Below are 18093 nucleotides of genomic sequence, written 5' to 3'. Positions count from 1 at the left end.
CCCGTTATACCTACGGGAGGCGGCAGCCCGTTGGTATAGCGCAGAACTGTCTGACGAGGAACGGTAGGATTTAAGTGTCCGTTCCCTACAACTGGGCTGGTTCGCCACCCTCGAGAAGCGGTTCAAACCGTGGGCCACAGAGGCAATTGAGTTAAACCTCTAGCTCTATCTACAACTTTAAACTAGTATTATCTAAGCTAATCTTAAAGATAAAAGAGCTAGTTACTTATAATTCTTTAGTTTAAAGGGTATAATAAGAAACAAGGGAATTCTAGGATTTAAAAAGGTACGAATAGTATTACATTCATTACTCTGGGCTATAGGTATGGGTTATTAATTTAATTTATTGCTAATTTGCTGCCTGGTCGGTTGGCGCGATGGCGTCTAGAACCTGCCGTAGATATCCTATTTAGCCACCGTCAAAACAGCGACTCGATTGATAATCCCATACCCGCGCTTTCGTAGACACAAATTCAATTCAAATCAATAGAACTGCTCACGTAGTAAACTCAAGTCGATTTCCAGCAAAATCCCGAGCGAAGAACCGCGTGGGATATTCTTTCCCTTGACTCCCTGCAGCAATAATTAGCAAACAGCCATACGAGGGATGTGTTAAAGATAACATTGAACTCACCAGAGTTTACCTCGCCGGGCGTATCGGCAGCCATTGGGGCTGCGGGGCCACCACGCACATGGTGATCATGGATGCTTGTTTTAAGTTCCTCTAGTTCTTCGCGGGAAGACAGTTTGAAGCATGGGTGCCGGCCAGAGAGGGGATCGGTCGCGCCGAAGCTAATATGCACTTGTTGTCCGCTGGAGCCGATATTGAACCTGTTAATAGGATTAGAGATGTGTTGTTGTTGTTTTTTGAGAAATAGCTCGCTTCAATACCATAGAATTGTTCCCTTTTGGAGCTCCGGTACCGGCGCTAAGGTGAGTCCGAGGGTGGTCCCGTAGAACTCTTTGGCTTGTTCTAATGTACCCTGAGGGACTGGGAGGTTGATGTGAGCGATTCCGGAAATCATGGTGTCGGATAGAGGATGTGTATATGTAGTTGTGTTTGAGTGAGGCGAGTTGGTATATATTCAAGCCCCGCGGGAATCAGTTTCCGTGTCGGATGGGAGATGAGTCAAGTGACAAATAGTATGACGACGGTTACTACACGATGTGGAGGTTGGGCTTGGTAGATTAGTGAATGATAAGATATCCAATAAATCTCTGGAAAAATATCCGAACGTCATGTCGCAATTGTTCGGGCTAAATAATAGGCCGGTTGCCCCTCCTAAGAGGGGAAGAGTTGACGTCGGCTGTAGCCGAAGGTCGGGGATTTCTGCTTTCAGTCGGTCTTTTTATTTGAGGCATATTCATAGCCATCTTAGTCTTGTGTTTGTTATTGAAGAAATTCCCAGGCTATCCTCGTCTAGAGGACATCGCCAAGATTGCTTGTGCGCGCAGGCTGTGTTTCACAGACATGGGGGATGATGAGATGCAGAGTAGTCCGATAGAACCGGATACGTTTCACTTGCTCTGAGCGATATTTCCGAAACTAGAGAGGCGTGCAACAATGGAAAACCGAAAAATATGAATTGGCAGATATTCCGTTGTGACAGTCACCCTTGCTAGTGTGCGATTACCAGGCAAAATATTTGCAATGCCATTTAGATGGGATATTATCATTGGATGCAAGCTTCATGAGATTCATAGTGGATCATTTCGAGCAAAATAGTCATCCATGATCATCATCGCCGCCTTCTCCGCAATCGCATATACGGTGGCTTGGATGTGTGCCCCGACCTGCAATGGCATGATGCTGGCATCTACAACCCGCAGAGCACGAACCCCATGCACCTGTAGCATATCATTAACAACTCCAGCATTGGTGCCATCTGCTTCACCCATAGCGCATGTTCCAACTGCTGTATGTATTTTTAGTGATTTGCTGAATGAATCTTGGAGGGAGAACATACGATGCCAATCGGTGACAGTATAATTTGAGACGAACTCTTCGTATACTTTCTCCTCGGAGTCTGCCCCATTGGCAGGAGGAGGAAAGACTCGACCGTGAATAAGTTTGGCCAAAGGCTCAGTCTGACAGATTCGATCTCCCCATCTGAGTGCTTTGGCCATGACCTTCTTATCAATCTCCCCAGGCCCTAGAAAATACCGCGGGTCAATCACGGGCTTGTCATCAATCGTGGCCTTTTCATAGTTGTTTTCCCTCATAGGGGGTATATGGATAGATCCGCGCGAGAAAGGGTACTGCAGCATTTGTAGCATTGTGGCGTATTTTTTTCCCGGCTCAGAGACAAAATATGGGCTCCAGTTACCAAGATCGAAGAGATACTCGATTTGACCGCGCGCTTGGCCGGTCTCAAATTGACTGGCTAGAAGAGCGTCATGTGTACGTCCTGTATTTCGCGCGACTTCCTTAGCCTGAGTGTGTAGTTCGTCACATTCCTGGGGCGATAGGATCTTCGAAAGCGGACAGTACGCCACTGAACAGGGCATCACAGTCCAGGGCCCGGTCTGAGAAGCGTAATAGGCGCGGTCCGCAGCTTCGCGTTGAATTGGGTCTTTAAGGATGTCATCACGGGTTGGAATCGTGGAGGGTATTTCGAAGATGGTGGCAGTCACTCATAAACATCAGCCAAGATCACAAGAAGCACTATTTATATCTCATACTCATATGCTCCTGTAGGTTTTCTCCTACATTGGGGCTGTGAACCTTCGTCTCAATTCCAGCCGCTTTCAAAATGTCCTGGTTGCCAATGCCGGATAGCTCCAGAAGTTGTGGCGATTGCACACTACCAGCACATACAATTATCTCCTCGTACGCTTTGATATTTGCTTCCAGTCCATTCCAGCGTACTCGAGCCCCTGTTGCGTACCACTCATCATCCTCGGATTCAAACAGAATTTCCATGGCGGTTGCTTCAGTCAGTATATGCAGGTTTGGGCGTTTGGCAATGGGGTGGTAGTATGCAGAAGCGGAGTAGCTGCGCTCCTGGCTATCTGGATCGATTGTGCAGACCATGTTCCAGACGCCTGTATTATCGCCAGCCAGACTATCGCGCGTGGATGGAACTCCGAGATTATTCAGTGTCTCGTGCCAATATTGGTGTGTAGGGCCATACTGCTTGGCGTGAGTTGTATGCAGAGGGCCCTTCGTTCCATTAACCTGGGGATCATAGGAAGACTGATAATGTTTCTGATGAGCGGCACTGGGTGGGTGGAAGTTCTCGCTCCGGCGAAAAAAGTGCCTGCAGGGAATTCAGTATCTCACAGATCAGCCGGTGAGATTCAAAATATAATCAGAATCTTTGAAAGCTGGTCAACTCATACAGTAGATCTTCCCATCCCCACCCCTCATTCCCCAGTTCCGCCCAAGCATCATAGTCTTTGCGATGACCCCGATTCCAGGCCATGAGATTGAGCGCACTTGTACCGCCTAATATACGACCTCGTGGCCATGGTAGTGATCTTCCTCCTAGGCCGGGTTGTGGGGTAGTTTTGAATTTCCAATCGTATTTTGAGTTGATGGTTTCGCCATACCGACCGGGAACGTTAATCGCGCCATTATCATCTAGGTTTAAGACCGATGGGCCGGCTTCGATAACTCCCACGCGGAATTCTGGGTCATCAGTGAGGCGCGCAGCAACAGCTAGACCTGCTGTACCTCCGCCTATAATCAAGTAGTCGAGATCGAGGGCAGTGAACTTTTGGAGGGTCTCGTTACCCATGACTGATGAGGGGTATGGGGAGAAAATCAAATCAATTCTCGTAATTGGGCTGCTTTGCGCTCAGCCTCGTTGGTGTGCCAAGCAACGGGACAGTTGCTGATTATATGCAAGGATGTCGCTTGTACTTGCTTGTACTTGCGGGGTACGCAAAACCAACCTTTCGTCAACCTCCTATGAATATTATCATATGGCAATGGGTAATATCTCTAGCGAGGAGATGGGAGGAGGCATTTTGTTGAAATGTCGTCGACGCCACTGCGCCAGTCGGTGGCTGAAGGCTGCTGACACGCTTGCTCACAGCCCGATTATACGAGACGCCCAGGCCGAGGCGAGAAATCCATTTCCCATATAACTGCCCGGACAGGACTTTCAAGTTAGCTCGGAAGTTGAAAGGAAAAAATATTGAGGTGGCCTTCATCAAGGATAGCCCCAAGTCTTTAGTCTTTTGCTTGCAACACATGCGATGATTTGGAGGGGTGTACTGTTGTCTTTCCTTTTCACATCCACAACATGTGGGCTTGCACTCCAAACAACAGAAGAAACGGGTTCGAACCCAACAGCAATCATTCATGTCGAACAAAGCTACACCACTAGCCTCCCAGCCTCCGACAACACGGTATCCACAATGTCGACTGACAAGACAAGCCCTTCATCCGATGCGGCTCCCACGCCTGACACAGAGCATTATGACAGCGGATTCCCGGTTTATCTAGATGTCACATCCGAACCACCTGATGTCCTTGGCATCGGAAATGTGAGCGGATTTTATGGACCAGGAAGTTGGGCAGGATGGTTCCTTTCAATCGTGGCATCGTGGTGGCGGCTCATTCGAGCTTCAGAAGAGAGATTTGATCCAAACATGTGGCTATTTCTGCTCGGCACGAATTGGGCTGCGGTTGGCCTGTTTCGTGGAGTCCGCATGGCTAAAAGTATTCCACTCGACTCCTTGACCTACGCTGCAGATTTAAACAGCTTGAAAGGCCCCATTGGGGCGGCATTTACCGTCACATATTGGGGAACATTCCATGGCTCGATGCAGTATATTCTTACAATGATGTTATTCGACACCCTAGAGACCCGACGTCATCGCTTACGGACACTCTTGCTCGGAATGATATTGCCCTTCATGGCGCTCATGCACTCAGCTGCTCCTATCAAAACAATGGGAATACCTGCGCTATACTGGTATGGCATAAACAGCGGTGCTTATGACCTCAATTTGATTGTTGCTGCTGGGACTCCATATTGTATCATGCCATTCTCTGTATGGCTGCTCGACCAATTGGACATATCCTTGTTACCTAGGGTGCTCACTAGACCACCGAAACAAGCATTGACTAGACTGCTGAAGCAAGCATTCAACAAAGCGACAGCATCGATAATGGTGGTAAAGGTGGTGCGCCTTTTGATCTGTGTGTCATTATTTGTGGTAGTAATCTCGATCATCATGATCGATGTCACAGAAGATTCAAGATGGTGGATGGGGCTATTACCAATGGCTCCATTTTATCTATATTTCCTCATGCTCGCAGCTCCATTGTTTTGGCTTTGTACGGCGGGATATGCGAGTGGTTGGTATGTTTTCGTGGCTTATGTAACTCGCAGTGTTAAGGCATCACATTCATGCTTCTTCATGCCATGTGCCCCCCAGTCAATTAACGAAGAGGATCAGTTGTTTGCTTTATTTGCTGGTCTCTTGCTTTTTGTTGGGTGGGAGGTTATTCCGGTTCTTGTGAAGGAATTCAGAAAACGCTATCGAGACCGGGAAGAGTTCGTTCAACATATGGAAGAGCGAATGAGGCACCTTCAAATGAGGCAGGCATTGCAGCGGAGGTTCGGTTGGGAATCCAATACTTGGAGGACCTGGGGGCGAGCGGATTGAGATGTGTTTAAGCTTAAATTTAGGGCAAGACATCCCAAGTTCCCCTGGAGGCTATTTGCTATGCCTATCCACGGATATAGAAACGGCTACGTCATCGCATATTGGGTGGAGAACGACAAAATGTTGCGAACCCCCCACCTCTCTAATTTGCTTTCTGCAACAACTCTCCATTACTTTTTGAAAATATGGCCGCCATCTCACCCGTGGCGGACCCTCTCACTGTCCTACCACCAGAAATTGTCCTGCAAATATTACACTTCACCCCGGTATCCGCGCTTGCGTCCCTGACCGCGGCCTCTAAGGCTTGGCATCAATTTATCGACGTCACTCACCAAGAAGCTATTTACACATCCGAAGCTAAAACCACGCAGCCGCTTGGAGGCAGCCGCGATCTCTCCTTCCTCTCTGATACCCACAGCTTTGCCAAAGTATTCGAGGGCACGGAATCATGGAAAGACCTGTGTAAGCGCCAAACACTTCTGGCCCGCAATTGGGCCGAGCCGCATCCAGTCAGCCAGGAATCGGTGCTACAAATCGGTAATGACCACGTTTGGCGATTCCGTGCCGATTTTAAGCGCCGCTTTTTCATTTCCACTTCCCATGCTGGCGGGATGAACGTCACTGATATGGACACGGGCCGTATCCTCTGGCAACTCCCGTCGGTGTCCAGCACCGAAAAAGATGGAGTTCGCCCGCACGCACACTTGGAATATCAGGATGGAATGGCTGTGTTTGATAGTGAAGGAGATTCGCTCGAGGTTTGGCAGACAGATCTTGAAGGCGCAAAGCGTGGAGAGTTCCGGCGCATCGCTATCCTGAATCATGATTGCCAGACGAGAGGATTCCAATTATCCTACTGGACTCTCTGTGTTGTTTCCAACGAGGGTCGGGGCTTTGTGTACGATATGACACAGCGACCTCCTAAGTTGACTACACGCTTGAAGATTGAGGGGGGTGGCATTGGCCACTTGGACCAAAGCGAAGACATTGTGATCTATTCGATGGGAGCAAAAGGCTATTTTGCCTACAACAAGGAGTCTGGTGCTTTCTTGGGTATTTTGAAGCCGTCGAAGTCGACGGAAAAATATCACATCCTTCCTCCCAAAGCTGCCTCTGCTTCTACTAGTGCAGCACTAACAGGCGCTGCGCAACTTGGCCCAAGACCTCAACCCCTCCCACCCGGGGCATTCCAAAAGGATCGTTTGGTACCAATCGAGGTCGCCAAAGGCCCGCTGTCACCACCAGATGACCCAGATCACGTCTGGCATGGGGAGGATGAATGGGGAGCAGGAATGTTGAACGGCGATCTCTTCGTGGGCTTCTCTCGCGCTGGTCGTGTATTTATATGCCCTGATTTCCGCAAGGCTCTCCGTGACGAAGCTAGTCTCGCGGCGAGCAGCTCCATATTGGAATGCGAATCCGACGGTTCTAGTTTTGACATGGGTGGCTGGTTATCAATCCGCAACCACCGTGTGATGTTCGAAATTCAAGATCGGATATATGTCGTCGCCCTTGATGACAACAATAGGGTTCAAACTTTGGAGAGTCCCGCCCGTGCTTCGTATTCGTTGCTCACCAGCTCCGCGCCGCAGCTTGCTGTGCCAGTCAGTTACATGGCGTTGGCTGATGATGCTATTATGACTACCTACACCGTGAGCTCCTTTTGTGACCTATGAACATAAAAAGGCAAAAGTAAAACAGCTAACACCAGAAATCGCAGACCCTTGGCTGGCGTGACCCCAACATTCCAGGTGGCACACCTCCACCGCAAGGCAGAGGTATTCCTCGAATCTTTCCTATAAAAGTCATTCGTATCCTCAGCCTGGCCCCTAACCTCTCTGACAAATCCTCCTCTGCCTCTGGTGACACGGACCAGCCCTCAGCGGTGGATGGTCTTGGTGGCCCCGCCCTAACTTTGCAATCCGAAGGCACCTGGCATCCACAGGACAGCTTGTTGCAGCTGATTGCTATGCTTGGCGAAGATGCAGATCTTGAGCAGAGCGATAGTGAAGATGAATGGGAGAGCATGGATGAGGTTGAGGATGAAGAGGAAGAAGAGATTTAGTACGAGCAGCCGCATACACCCGATGGGGCCTAGATTTGCCGTGCACTAGCCCTGATGCAGGAGACCTTACGCGTCAGGAGATCTTACTGGTGTCGAGGCTTTGTGTTTCAGTGGCTTGTCACCTCCGACACCCACAATCATGCACTCTCCTACTAATTTGCTGCAGCCTATCTTATGACTGACAGCTGTTCCTCTAGGGCGCAGACACTACAGCACCCTTAACCCTGGAACTGATAGAAGACTTGGTTCAATGTGATCCCATGAAACAGGCGATAGTCAACTCAAAAGCCGCTTGAATACCAATACAAACAACGAAAACAAACGTTTTTCGGGAATGATGTCTCAATTGAGAGATCAACGGGCAGTGGAAAGAACAAGAAAACAAAATGATAATGCATAGTCGAAAATATCTGGAAGTCCTAGTGATGATCTCCAAATGTGGGTAATGGTACAAATGTAAAGTAAAACTATGAAGCTGTCTTCGCTACCAAGGCTATTTCTTTTTTGTTCAATGCAATCTAGCCAACATAGAAGACAATCAAGACTAGCTCATTACGGGTCGGGTTTCGAGCCCGGACCTTGGGCCCAAAGTTGGGCTTTGCGGAAGTCTGGTTCTTGCTTTAGTTAGAAGAAGCGCCTGCATAGTCATACGTAACTAGTTAGACTGTAACAGGTTAATTGTTAATTGAACTTTGATTGATTGATTGATTGATTGATTGAACAAAATTGAAAAATTAGATTTCTATAAGTATAATGAAAAAAGCACTGTCCAACTCTGATGCCAGTCTAAGAAAGAGACAACTGGCGAGAGGAAATATCATCCGGCATGGGTGTGGCTAGAGATGGTGTGGAAATCATAGGACGTACGAACCGAATGAGCTTTGCCAGCCAGAATATGCTTCAGTCCATAGCCAAAGTTCATAAAGCACTGCATCCCACTCCCAAGAGAGAGGAAAGTCAACACCAATGATGCAAATCCAAAAAGTAGCATTTTGCCTTTCGATGGTGTGAAGGCGAGGAGACTTTTTCCGTAAAGGACAACGATCCGGGATATCAGGTATGCGATTAGGCCCAAATTGCAGGCCTGTTTGTGTTAGCGAATGTTGACGTTTCAGATATAAGTGAAAATGAGTTTTTGACTTACAATGACTAAGAGCATGAGTGGCTTGTGCTCCTTGCGGATGATGTATACCCCCATAATAAGTATCAATGTTAGGACGGGTGGAATTGACATGGTCAATCCAAATTCGGGCTCGATGAAGTGCACATCAATCAAGCCATATTCTAAAATGAAGCAGATGACGAAGAAAGCGTCTAGTTTGACCAAAACCACGTAAACCTATATCTCCATGAGCAGCTAAAACCCGAAACAAAACTTGTGGACTTACTTCGTACGCAAAATGTCGAGCTTTTGCGCGCGTATCACCTTGTACACTCCGGTAGATCGACCAGGCATACTGTTTGTGCAATTGAAAGGCAAACCACCAGATTGCAAGGGTGAAGATGCCAACAAAAATCGGAACAGCAAGTTGTGGGCCCCGAATTTGTGGCCAGATGTTCCTCGTGATGTCGACCAGCGGTTCATCGTACATGGCCCGCTGCTCCGGCATGGTTTTGCAGAAGTCCTTCATAGATGGATATTGCATGGCTCCGAAGGCCACGAGAAAAACATTACACACGCAGATGGCGAACAGCAGGAGGTTGTTCTTATGACGCATGGCATCGAGGGAGAGCGAGAACTCATAGATACAAGCGAACCATATGATTGCTGCTTCAATGGGGACGGTGTATGAGGGAGTAATTTGAATGGCTTTTGGTAGCATCCACAGTTGCCATTCCACGAGGATAAAGCTGAATCTGTTAGATCAGTTGCAATTTTTCGTGGGAGCTAAATCTTACATTTCAAGGGCCAGAACTATGACCGCCTGGGCCGCCATCAGCCCACCGAAAATCCATTCATTTGTCGTTCTGGATTTGTACATGTTCAACTGTGAATGTCGCATGCATTGATTTTCAACACGTCTTAAAATGCCGTTAAGGGACGTCACGTTTTTCTCGAAGTTCCGACCGGGCTGCCAATAGCGCAGTCATTTCAGCTCCCCCAGGCTGATTTCCTGGCCAATTACAATGCTTAGAATTTAAAAGTGGAGAGCTGTCTCAGAGGGTGGATTGGGGCTGATGCTTATGCCGTACATCCGAAGACACTCTACAATTTTTTTTCTGCGAACTGGGTTCTGGAGAAGCCTAGTTTTATCTACCTCAATTAGGCTTCATACTATAAATTGATATATCTAAGGGTCGCTATAGGTTGTAGAGGGTTACCCATAAGCGATCTGTAGAGGGTCAGGTGGAGGGTCTAAGATCATAGACCACCCGGTGGGTCACTGCCAGGTCTAAGGCTAAGAAGTGGCAGAGGAAATCGAGTAACTAGGTACTACTTTTATAACTAAGTCCTAGGTAATGTAGGGGTAAAAAGGCTTGAAGATATGATTAGCACTCAGGTTTGATTCCTCAAGACCTTAAGCTCAAGTCACCAGGCACTAATATTCACATTTGTTGTTTGTTAAGAATTATAGTCGACTCCTCGTAACTGAGATAGAATCAGAGTTCTTTAACACTTAACCTAATTTAGTATCACTTATATATCATAAAATTCTTATATTAAGAATATTGGACTCCTATAGAATCGATATTAGTGGTACTGATGCAGTTTGACACTTTCATCACCCGTTTCTACACACAAAGCTTGTATTATATTGTATTGTAGGGAAACATTTTAATCTAGGCTGCTTTCAGTCATTAAAATTATGTAGAATGAAGCTATATCATTTTTTTCCCCTGACTCTATCTCTGATATCGTTGCGAATGAATGGGGAGTTTATGAACCTATAGGGGTGGAAGATAAGTCTATAAATATAGCCCTCTATTCTAGGTATAAAGAGATTGGACAGTTTGCCACTTTATTTTGGCTTCAAATGGATTTGCAAAAGATTTATCCCAGATTCTATATAATATTCAGTTCTCACTGTACTATTCAATATTGTACCATACCTATTGTGAATCAGCTGTCTACCTTCTATAGGAATTGTGTGAAGTATATGCATTCCTTTAGTGTCAGAAATACAGAAATTATCTTGCTTTCATGGGGAATCCATAAATAGGAACTCCACTTTTATAGTTCATCACTGCATGAGATTTGGCAGCCATACATATGCTTCTTTCTTCACTTATAGGATCAAGGCGACCGAAAGGGATCATTTGGAGATATTGTGACACAGAAAGGAGATTTGATTGATAAATATACAGAGAAACAAAGACATACACAAAAAATGAAGCCACAGTCACACGATTTTGGCCTTCAACAAAGAATTGGTTTCCCACTCGATCAAAGACTCTTGGGTCTTGCAAACTCCCCTGGCAACCCATAGAAACAGAACTATTTCCCCCCAAGATCAAAGAGATTTTTTTTTGGACATTTTCCATCGTCCCCGACACACCCCAATCCAACACATTACTGCTAAGAGAGCGGTACGCCAGCGAAGCAGAGAGCGGTGGGAGAGGCAGTGGGGGCGAGAGACAACTTCTGTACCCACGAAGCGCTTAGTGCAGGGGCCGAACAAGAACACACTCCGTTTGTAAGAAGGACTGTCGAACCCACAATGTGTAACTCTGATTCAGATGCGTATAATGAGGATCGGGCTTCGAAACTTCTTGTTTAAAATCAAGGTAGCCGAGGCAGACCGGTGCAGTTGTGACGAAGGCTCACAGACACCGAATCATATAGTGCCCGCAGTATATCATTCCGCGCACGAAGCTGTGGGAGCAGCCGTGGGACATTGGTATTCAGGAGATGAATTACGACAAGATCGTATCAAGCCCGCAGGCCACTCGCTAGGTGGCCAACTTTATGCACCAAATAGGTCTCCTCCAGCAGTTTCAGTATATAACACTTGAGGATAACGACGACGAACCGATAGGCCTTACGGCTATAGACCTAGATGTGGAAGACGATGGGCATTAGCCAATGACGAGAAGCGATACTATGAAACGAGAAACTCAGCCAGGGTTGACCACCATACCAATCAATTGAAACTGAGGCAGGGGGAATAGAGAGCGGAGGAGAGAGTGAGTGAGAAGGAAGAAATGAGAGATTGAAGATGGAGAGCGAAAGTGAAACCTCTGGCAAACATTATATGTTAATTTCTTATGTATAGGTTTATAGGTTTTACGGGTTATCAGAATGGGCTGATCTCACAATATTTACGGTCAGTATCTGTATACTCTTAGGGAGTAATCCCAACTCGGCGTTTGGACTCGAGTTCTTGCTTCGGTTGGACGAAGCGCCTGCATAGTAATACGCAACTACTTCGACTGCGACAGGTTAATCAAACATTGATTGATTGACTAATTGACTGATTGATTTAATCTAACACATCATCTTTCCGTTGAGTTTACTCCGCACTACGGCGGATGTAAACAACCAGTTCGGACATGAAGGGAGCAAGCACAGTATCGTGCAAGTCCCAGAACGAGTAGCAGTCATACTCATCCTCAACCATGTTCACCACACGAGTGGAGTTCGGGTTATGCATAGGAGAACTGGTCAGTTAGCAAGGTGAAGTGAATATAAGGTCAGAATCAGACTCACAATCTCCTGTTTCCTCCATAGACAACTCGATCCCAAATCAGCATGACAGGGCGAGCAAAGTCAGCAGTAATTTCCTTCAGTGGGATAGCTGGGCAGCAAGAAAAGAGAATGCAGTCGTTGTCAATTTCAAGCAAAGCTTGAGGGTCTTCCAGAACTTGGCAGCCATGCTCCGCAAGAGCCCAGGCGTCAACGGCGGTGTAGCGGGGTTCCTGGGCATAGCATCGGACCTCTGCATCTTTCATATCTTCAATTTTCTCCTTGAGAGCGATCATAAGGGAATGCTGCACAGCGCTGCGACGGGTGCAATCTCCATCATCGGCACCGAATTCCATCGATCCAGATGCAATACCAATAATCTTGTGAATCTCATGGGTGGGGACACGCTTGAGGAGCCCCTTGAGAATTTCCCATTCAGGAGATTCCTTCCAGTTCTTCAGGGCATTCCGGAGAAACTCATCCACAGCCTCAGAGTTCTCGATGTATGGCACGGAGATGGGCAGCTTGGTGTCGCTAGCACGAACGAGCATGGAATGCTCAATCTGCAACGGAAAGAAGGCTTCCTCCAGTTTGATTTTTCCATACTCCACTGACGAAATGAGTTGTTCATAGCATGAGTACCTGATATTGGGTTGCTGGCTGTTGTGGCATGTATATGTTAGCTGGTGTCACGTGCCATAAGAGCCCTGAAGAAGCCCTGAAGAAACATCAACGACTTACATCTCCCAGTCTTCATTCATGGCAGCTCCCGTGTGATTTTGCCCAGTCACCACTTCGTAACTAATCTTGGAGCCAGTGAGGCCCTTGACAGAGATCAGTTGCTTTTTGGAATTATTCTTTCTGGTGTTGTACCGGCGATTGAGTTGGTTCGATACATTTTCAAGGTCTTGCTTCTTGAAAAAAGGCTTGTCACTGTCGTACCATGCCGTAAGAAGCTCCATGACTTTATCGGGACTGCATGGCCATTCCTTGAGGGGCCGAGTGCCTGGCTCGGGATCTTCGTGGAAGCACTGCAAATGATACATGGCGATGAAAACGGACGGAGGCGAATTGACGTATGGAGGACAAGATAAGATGAAGATTTGGAAATCAAAGACTTTGAGTGATCTTAAACTCGAGAGAGCAAGAAATTAGGAAGAAGAGAATGGAGGGGAACGGATGGGAGACAAGTAGGAACGAGTTATCGGACGCGCTGTTATGAAGACGCGTTCCACCCAGGCATATTGCTGTGTACGTACAAACTTGAGAATCAGATAAAATGGCAAGTCCATCTCAAAAGTCACGAGCTATCAATATAGAGAGCTCTCGATATGCAGTTCCCTATTTTGGACCAGAGACAATGAGCGGCTAATGCATCTTCCGGGGGGTGAATCTCTTTAAGTCTCAACTTATGGATTGTTTAAAATCAGAATTTCTCATCTTTGTTCTCCATAGAGCATAGTGGATAATTCGTCGCAATAGGTTCACATGGTGTATCGGATTGGAATACATTCATGCTGTTTTATTTTTGTATACGGTTCACTGCTTCTATGGCTCTGAAGCCTGAGCCAGAGGACATGTGATAATCATTGGATTGTTCCTCTGAAAATGGCTAATGCTCGAGTCCTAGATTTATTATAGCCTTGATCAAAATAGAAGTTCTGACTTCGATACAATGGAGGATTTGATATAACATGGCCCTTTAAGAGGGCGGCTGTCGACTCAAGGCCAACGTCTAGTGGTGCTGGAGTGAATAGTCGAGCTCGCCATGCCACATTTCCAGTTTCTAATTACCTTGTATTCTAGTAATCTCATATGAAATAGACATCTTTTGTAAGAGAATTAGTGTATACTCACTAAAGTCTAGCTTTCGTGGCATCTCTTTCGCCCTGCGTCAATTTCCAACTAAAATGAGTTCGAATCAACATAAAGAGATATCTACATTTGATCTGGAGTGCTACGTATCTAGGTATTGGTAAAGGTTCAATGCAGATAGATTATATGAGATAGACTATCTAGCAAGGTTCCCAGAGATATGCAATATGCCATATTATCGAAAGGATCAAAGGCTGCTAAGTGCCGAGACTTTCTCCAAAGTGGTATTCACCCACGATTGCCTGAGGCACCGGCACCAAATCCAGGTTTAACCTTTATCCACGAAGTCAATTCCACTAATCCACTCTCCATCAGGAGAATCTCAATCATCTGGTATTCAACAGACAATTCAGACCACCTCATGGATAACCCCGATCTTGCCGCCGCGGCGGCCGACTCCGAAACATTCCATCTATTTTCCCACCTTCCCCCCGAAATGCGATTCCAGATATGGCTTGAGGCTTTGCCCGAGAAGGACTTGCCAGCATTTACTCCCTACCGAAATGGTTGCTGGTTCCCCGCTGATCCTGAACACCTGGATGCAAGTAGCCTCTACCAAGACCCTGTGCAGTGGAAGTTTTACCACCAATCTCTCGATCAGATTCGTGTCAAGATACCACTCGCTGACGTGAACCATGAGGCTCGTAATATTGCTATCGAATGGGCTCGCAAGCAGGGAATTAGGGTCATTACCCATGAGGACCGGCGGTGCACCATCTTTCTTCGACCTTTTGAGCCAATGCGCGACGTGATCTGGGTTGGTGGGGATGTGTATGAACACTTCGTCAACGAGTGCTCTGGGATTCACGAGTGGCTTCCTTCTCCAGAGAAAGTTTTTCTTCCCGTCGATATCGGTCACTTCGCTGTGTCTATGCATATGTTGGTGGATGATCAGTGTTTGGGTGCGCTTGCCGACGTACTTTGCAGTTTCCGTGGTGACATAGTTATGTGGATCATCGCAGACGAGCATCCAGACTTTAATGTGATGCATGGTGACGACAGAAAGGTGCAGCCGCGATGGGAGCTTCACGACACACTTGAAGGAGAAGCAATGATCTGGGAACGAACGAGCAAGACATTTGAGGTGGATCTGCACGCCCGACTCTTCGAGGAGGATTCCATTTACTACAATCGTGTGTTGGAAGGCAGTCAATTGATAGCTTGCGTCCTTGGCACATTCATGCCCAACATCAACTTTGAGATACGGGCTGCTCGTGCCATCAGACTGTGAATGTTCCTTTGCGTCCCATATCACCGACACCATGCGGATCACGACACACATCGGTTGCTCTCTGATCTAATTTTTGTTTCGGCAAAGGATGAAATTATGGGGAACATTGCAGGAGTGACCGTTGTCTTTGCCGGTCATTCAATTTGTCTTTAACATTCGGCTAGTACTATCATCAGTTCATGGAGCTTCCAATGTTAAGAAGCTAATTTCAAAAATCAAATCCTTGTTGATTTTCTCACTCTCCTCTCCTTTAATCAATTAGAGTGTAAGGATACTATAATGTATAACAATGATGATTGTGGATGATTACAATTAGAAGTACTGGAAATAGTGAAGTTTCTCTGGAACAAAGAAATTAGGTTTAGAAAACTCACGTGCTCACCAGTTGGGCAATTCCTACGTCGCGCTCTTTGGGCTATTAGTCTCATAGTTCTCTCTATAATTTCAGCTTTTTTCTTTTCCTTTTTCCTTCTTGAAATTTCAATTTGCATTCTCACACTCCCCCGTACAAGTATATATCTGCCTATTCTTGCCCTTTCTCAACTATATTTCCAAATGCATTTGCCTTGAAGGATTGCCAAGGTACATATTAGTCAACTAACCCCAAGAATAAAGATATCCAAATTCGTAAAGACCTGCTTTTGTTAATGACCAGCCGAGCTTAAACTCCACTCCATCAGATAACTCCATACAACGGATAAGCTAACATGATCCCCCACTATTATCTTGTGCTATCCCATTTCATTCCTTTACCAAATTGGCATCCTAACAAACAGAGTTCTGAGTTCCAAGACTGATGTTTTCAGTAGCATGAATATTAAATTAACTAACCTCTTCGGCATCGAAGTGGTGAAAACCTAATGGGGCTAATTGCAAGTAATATAGTTGTGATGTGTCTGTTGTCAATCAGCAATCAGTACAAGAGCCTCTAGCTCAGGTTATTATTTGACTAAAAGGCCGAATGTTTTAATGAAATTTTGTATCGTGGAATTAAACTTACCTTCTTGGGCTTTTTGAACTGGTTCACGTTGGTATTTTCTGTAATAATGTTTTTGACGACCTTTTGAATAGTTCTAGGTTCTGTGGGAGGCAGACCCAATGGTGGTTCTCTTGCATGAAATATATCAGACTATGTATCCCGTACGATGGGTTTCTTCGGCACATCAATAAACAAGTACCTATTACAATAGCCTCTATGCCTAGCTCATGTCACATTCTAAAGTTATTATTTTCGCAATTTCTTGTTCTCTGGGTAGTTTCAGGGCTTGCTCAAATGCATCTGTAAGCTGTTGACGGACCGGATGCAAGATTCAAGGTTATCTAGGTTGTTTAACGGGAGGTTAAGATGACACAAGGGCTGGAAGAACTTACTCAGCAAGAGAAATTGAGCAAATCAAGGGCTATACGTGGAAAAGCTGTTTTGCACATTGTAAGCAATTTTTAAAGTCTATACTCTAGCTGTAACACCAATAAGGGGGAGATATCTAAACAAAAAACTATCAAACAGATATCACAACGCCGCATATGCGGCCGACTATTCTTGTGACCCTACAATGAGAAAGTTCGATTAAGTTTGGCGGCTTAATTATATAGTTCATGAAGATATGCGGGGTATCATCTTATCCCCCAGGACAGAGTCCTCACGTTCTGCTCGGCTCAATGTTAAATTTGTGTTTTACTGAGAGCCTTTGTAGCAACCTATAAGCAGGCCATATTTTGAGGCTGCCGAGTTGGTGCCATTCAGCGTGTAAAAGTTCCACTGGATCTTCGAGCCTAATATAATCCTACTCCTAAGCACCCAAAGTCTTCATACTAGTTTTTTTCTCCATGGGTTACTTGACTAAGAAACATTATTGATGTGGGTTGGAACTATGATATTGTGGGGATATACTTCATGCTGGCTTACTGCAGTGCCATTCTAAGTATTAGCATGACGAAAATCAAATCTAGAACGATATAATCCAGCTCTCTATCATTGTAATACAGTCATCATTTTCTCTTTTCGTGTTACTCAACTCGGTAGAGATGGTTGAGAGTTATGATCATACACATATTTAAATTGCTACGAAGTCCCTTCAATCTCCCATTTGATTCGGTGCTGGTTGCCATAATGTATGCAAGATCTAATACCAGTTATGAGGTCCTGAGATCGAATTGAAAATAATTAAATTGAGCTTTATCAAATTTGTGTAAATCGTCTTTTGAATATGATCACTTTCCAAAATGAGTGCTATCTCAGTGCTATTATGCGGCGGCCTTCGTAGGGTATCTAATAATACTATTTCCTCAATAACAACAGCAAAAACATTGACATCAAGATTTAGTCAATATTTCTCATGTTGAATAAAAAATTTGAGCAGCAGAGGGTAGAGAAATACAAACTGTCGTACTATAATTACTCCGGGAGGACTATGGCGGAGTTGAGAGAGAATAATAGCCCATTTTAGGTGAATAGTACTAACCAGTTAATTTCATTAGCATATGTAATTCTATGAGAACGCGATAGTGAATATCAAATACATCTGTTCTACAGACTACCACAGCATAACATGGGGGATTTTTAGAGAAAACGGGCTATAGGCTACAGAATTACATACTAGGAATATAAAAGGCGTTAGCATCCTCACATCCTCTTGGTCCAATATTCATCAAGATGTTGAGCCTTCCTGGTGTGGT

General features: G+C 45.7%; 7 protein-coding genes across 7 annotated transcripts; 3 read left to right on the top strand and 4 right to left on the bottom strand.

Annotated features, from left to right (window-relative positions):
* Window positions 1–496: 496 nt before the first annotated feature.
* Window positions 497–1025, bottom strand: PEX2_046930 (putative glyoxalase family protein; the record flags this gene model as incomplete). Its single annotated transcript, XM_016741968.1, has 3 exons — window positions 497–573; window positions 635–831; window positions 892–1025. 3 exons carry the CDS (start codon window positions 1023–1025, stop codon window positions 497–499), a joined length of 408 nt encoding a protein of 135 aa, XP_016603198.1.
* A 673-nt stretch (window positions 1026–1698) lies between these two features.
* PEX2_046920 (GMC family oxidoreductase) lies at window positions 1699–3740 on the bottom strand (the record flags this gene model as incomplete). Its single annotated transcript, XM_016741967.1, has 4 exons — window positions 1699–1916; window positions 1968–2633; window positions 2683–3260; window positions 3343–3740. 4 exons carry the CDS (start codon window positions 3738–3740, stop codon window positions 1699–1701), a joined length of 1860 nt encoding a protein of 619 aa, XP_016603197.1.
* Window positions 3741–4599: 859 nt separating this feature from the next.
* On the top strand, window positions 4600–5622 carry PEX2_046910 (uncharacterized protein; the record flags this gene model as incomplete). Its single annotated transcript, XM_016741966.1, has 1 exon — window positions 4600–5622. One exon carries the CDS (start codon window positions 4600–4602, stop codon window positions 5620–5622), a length of 1023 nt encoding a protein of 340 aa, XP_016603196.1.
* Window positions 5623–5807: 185 nt separating this feature from the next.
* Window positions 5808–7687, top strand: PEX2_046900 (F-box protein; the record flags this gene model as incomplete). Its single annotated transcript, XM_016741965.1, has 2 exons — window positions 5808–7274; window positions 7343–7687. The coding sequence occupies 2 exons, from the start codon at window positions 5808–5810 to the stop codon at window positions 7685–7687; spliced, it is 1812 nt and encodes a 603-aa protein (XP_016603195.1).
* Window positions 7688–8504: 817 nt separating this feature from the next.
* On the bottom strand, window positions 8505–9669 carry PEX2_046890 (uncharacterized protein; the record flags this gene model as incomplete). Its single annotated transcript, XM_016741964.1, has 4 exons — window positions 8505–8771; window positions 8832–9026; window positions 9076–9538; window positions 9587–9669. The coding sequence occupies 4 exons, from the start codon at window positions 9667–9669 to the stop codon at window positions 8505–8507; spliced, it is 1008 nt and encodes a 335-aa protein (XP_016603194.1).
* A 2469-nt stretch (window positions 9670–12138) lies between these two features.
* On the bottom strand, window positions 12139–13357 carry PEX2_046880 (uncharacterized protein; the record flags this gene model as incomplete). Its single annotated transcript, XM_016741963.1, has 3 exons — window positions 12139–12286; window positions 12336–12971; window positions 13053–13357. The coding sequence occupies 3 exons, from the start codon at window positions 13355–13357 to the stop codon at window positions 12139–12141; spliced, it is 1089 nt and encodes a 362-aa protein (XP_016603193.1).
* A 1190-nt stretch (window positions 13358–14547) lies between these two features.
* PEX2_046870 (2EXR domain-containing protein) lies at window positions 14548–15417 on the top strand (the record flags this gene model as incomplete). The annotated part of the gene is made up of 1 exon (XM_016741962.1): window positions 14548–15417. The coding sequence occupies one exon, from the start codon at window positions 14548–14550 to the stop codon at window positions 15415–15417; it is 870 nt and encodes a 289-aa protein (XP_016603192.1).
* Between the last annotated feature and the right edge of the window lie 2676 nt (window positions 15418–18093).

This window comes from Penicillium expansum (assembly GCF_000769745.1).
Source record: "Penicillium expansum strain MD-8 chromosome Unknown contig147, whole genome shotgun sequence".
Lineage (NCBI taxonomy): Eukaryota > Fungi > Ascomycota > Eurotiomycetes > Eurotiales > Aspergillaceae > Penicillium > Penicillium expansum.
This window is presented reverse-complemented; position numbering and strand designations above follow the sequence as displayed.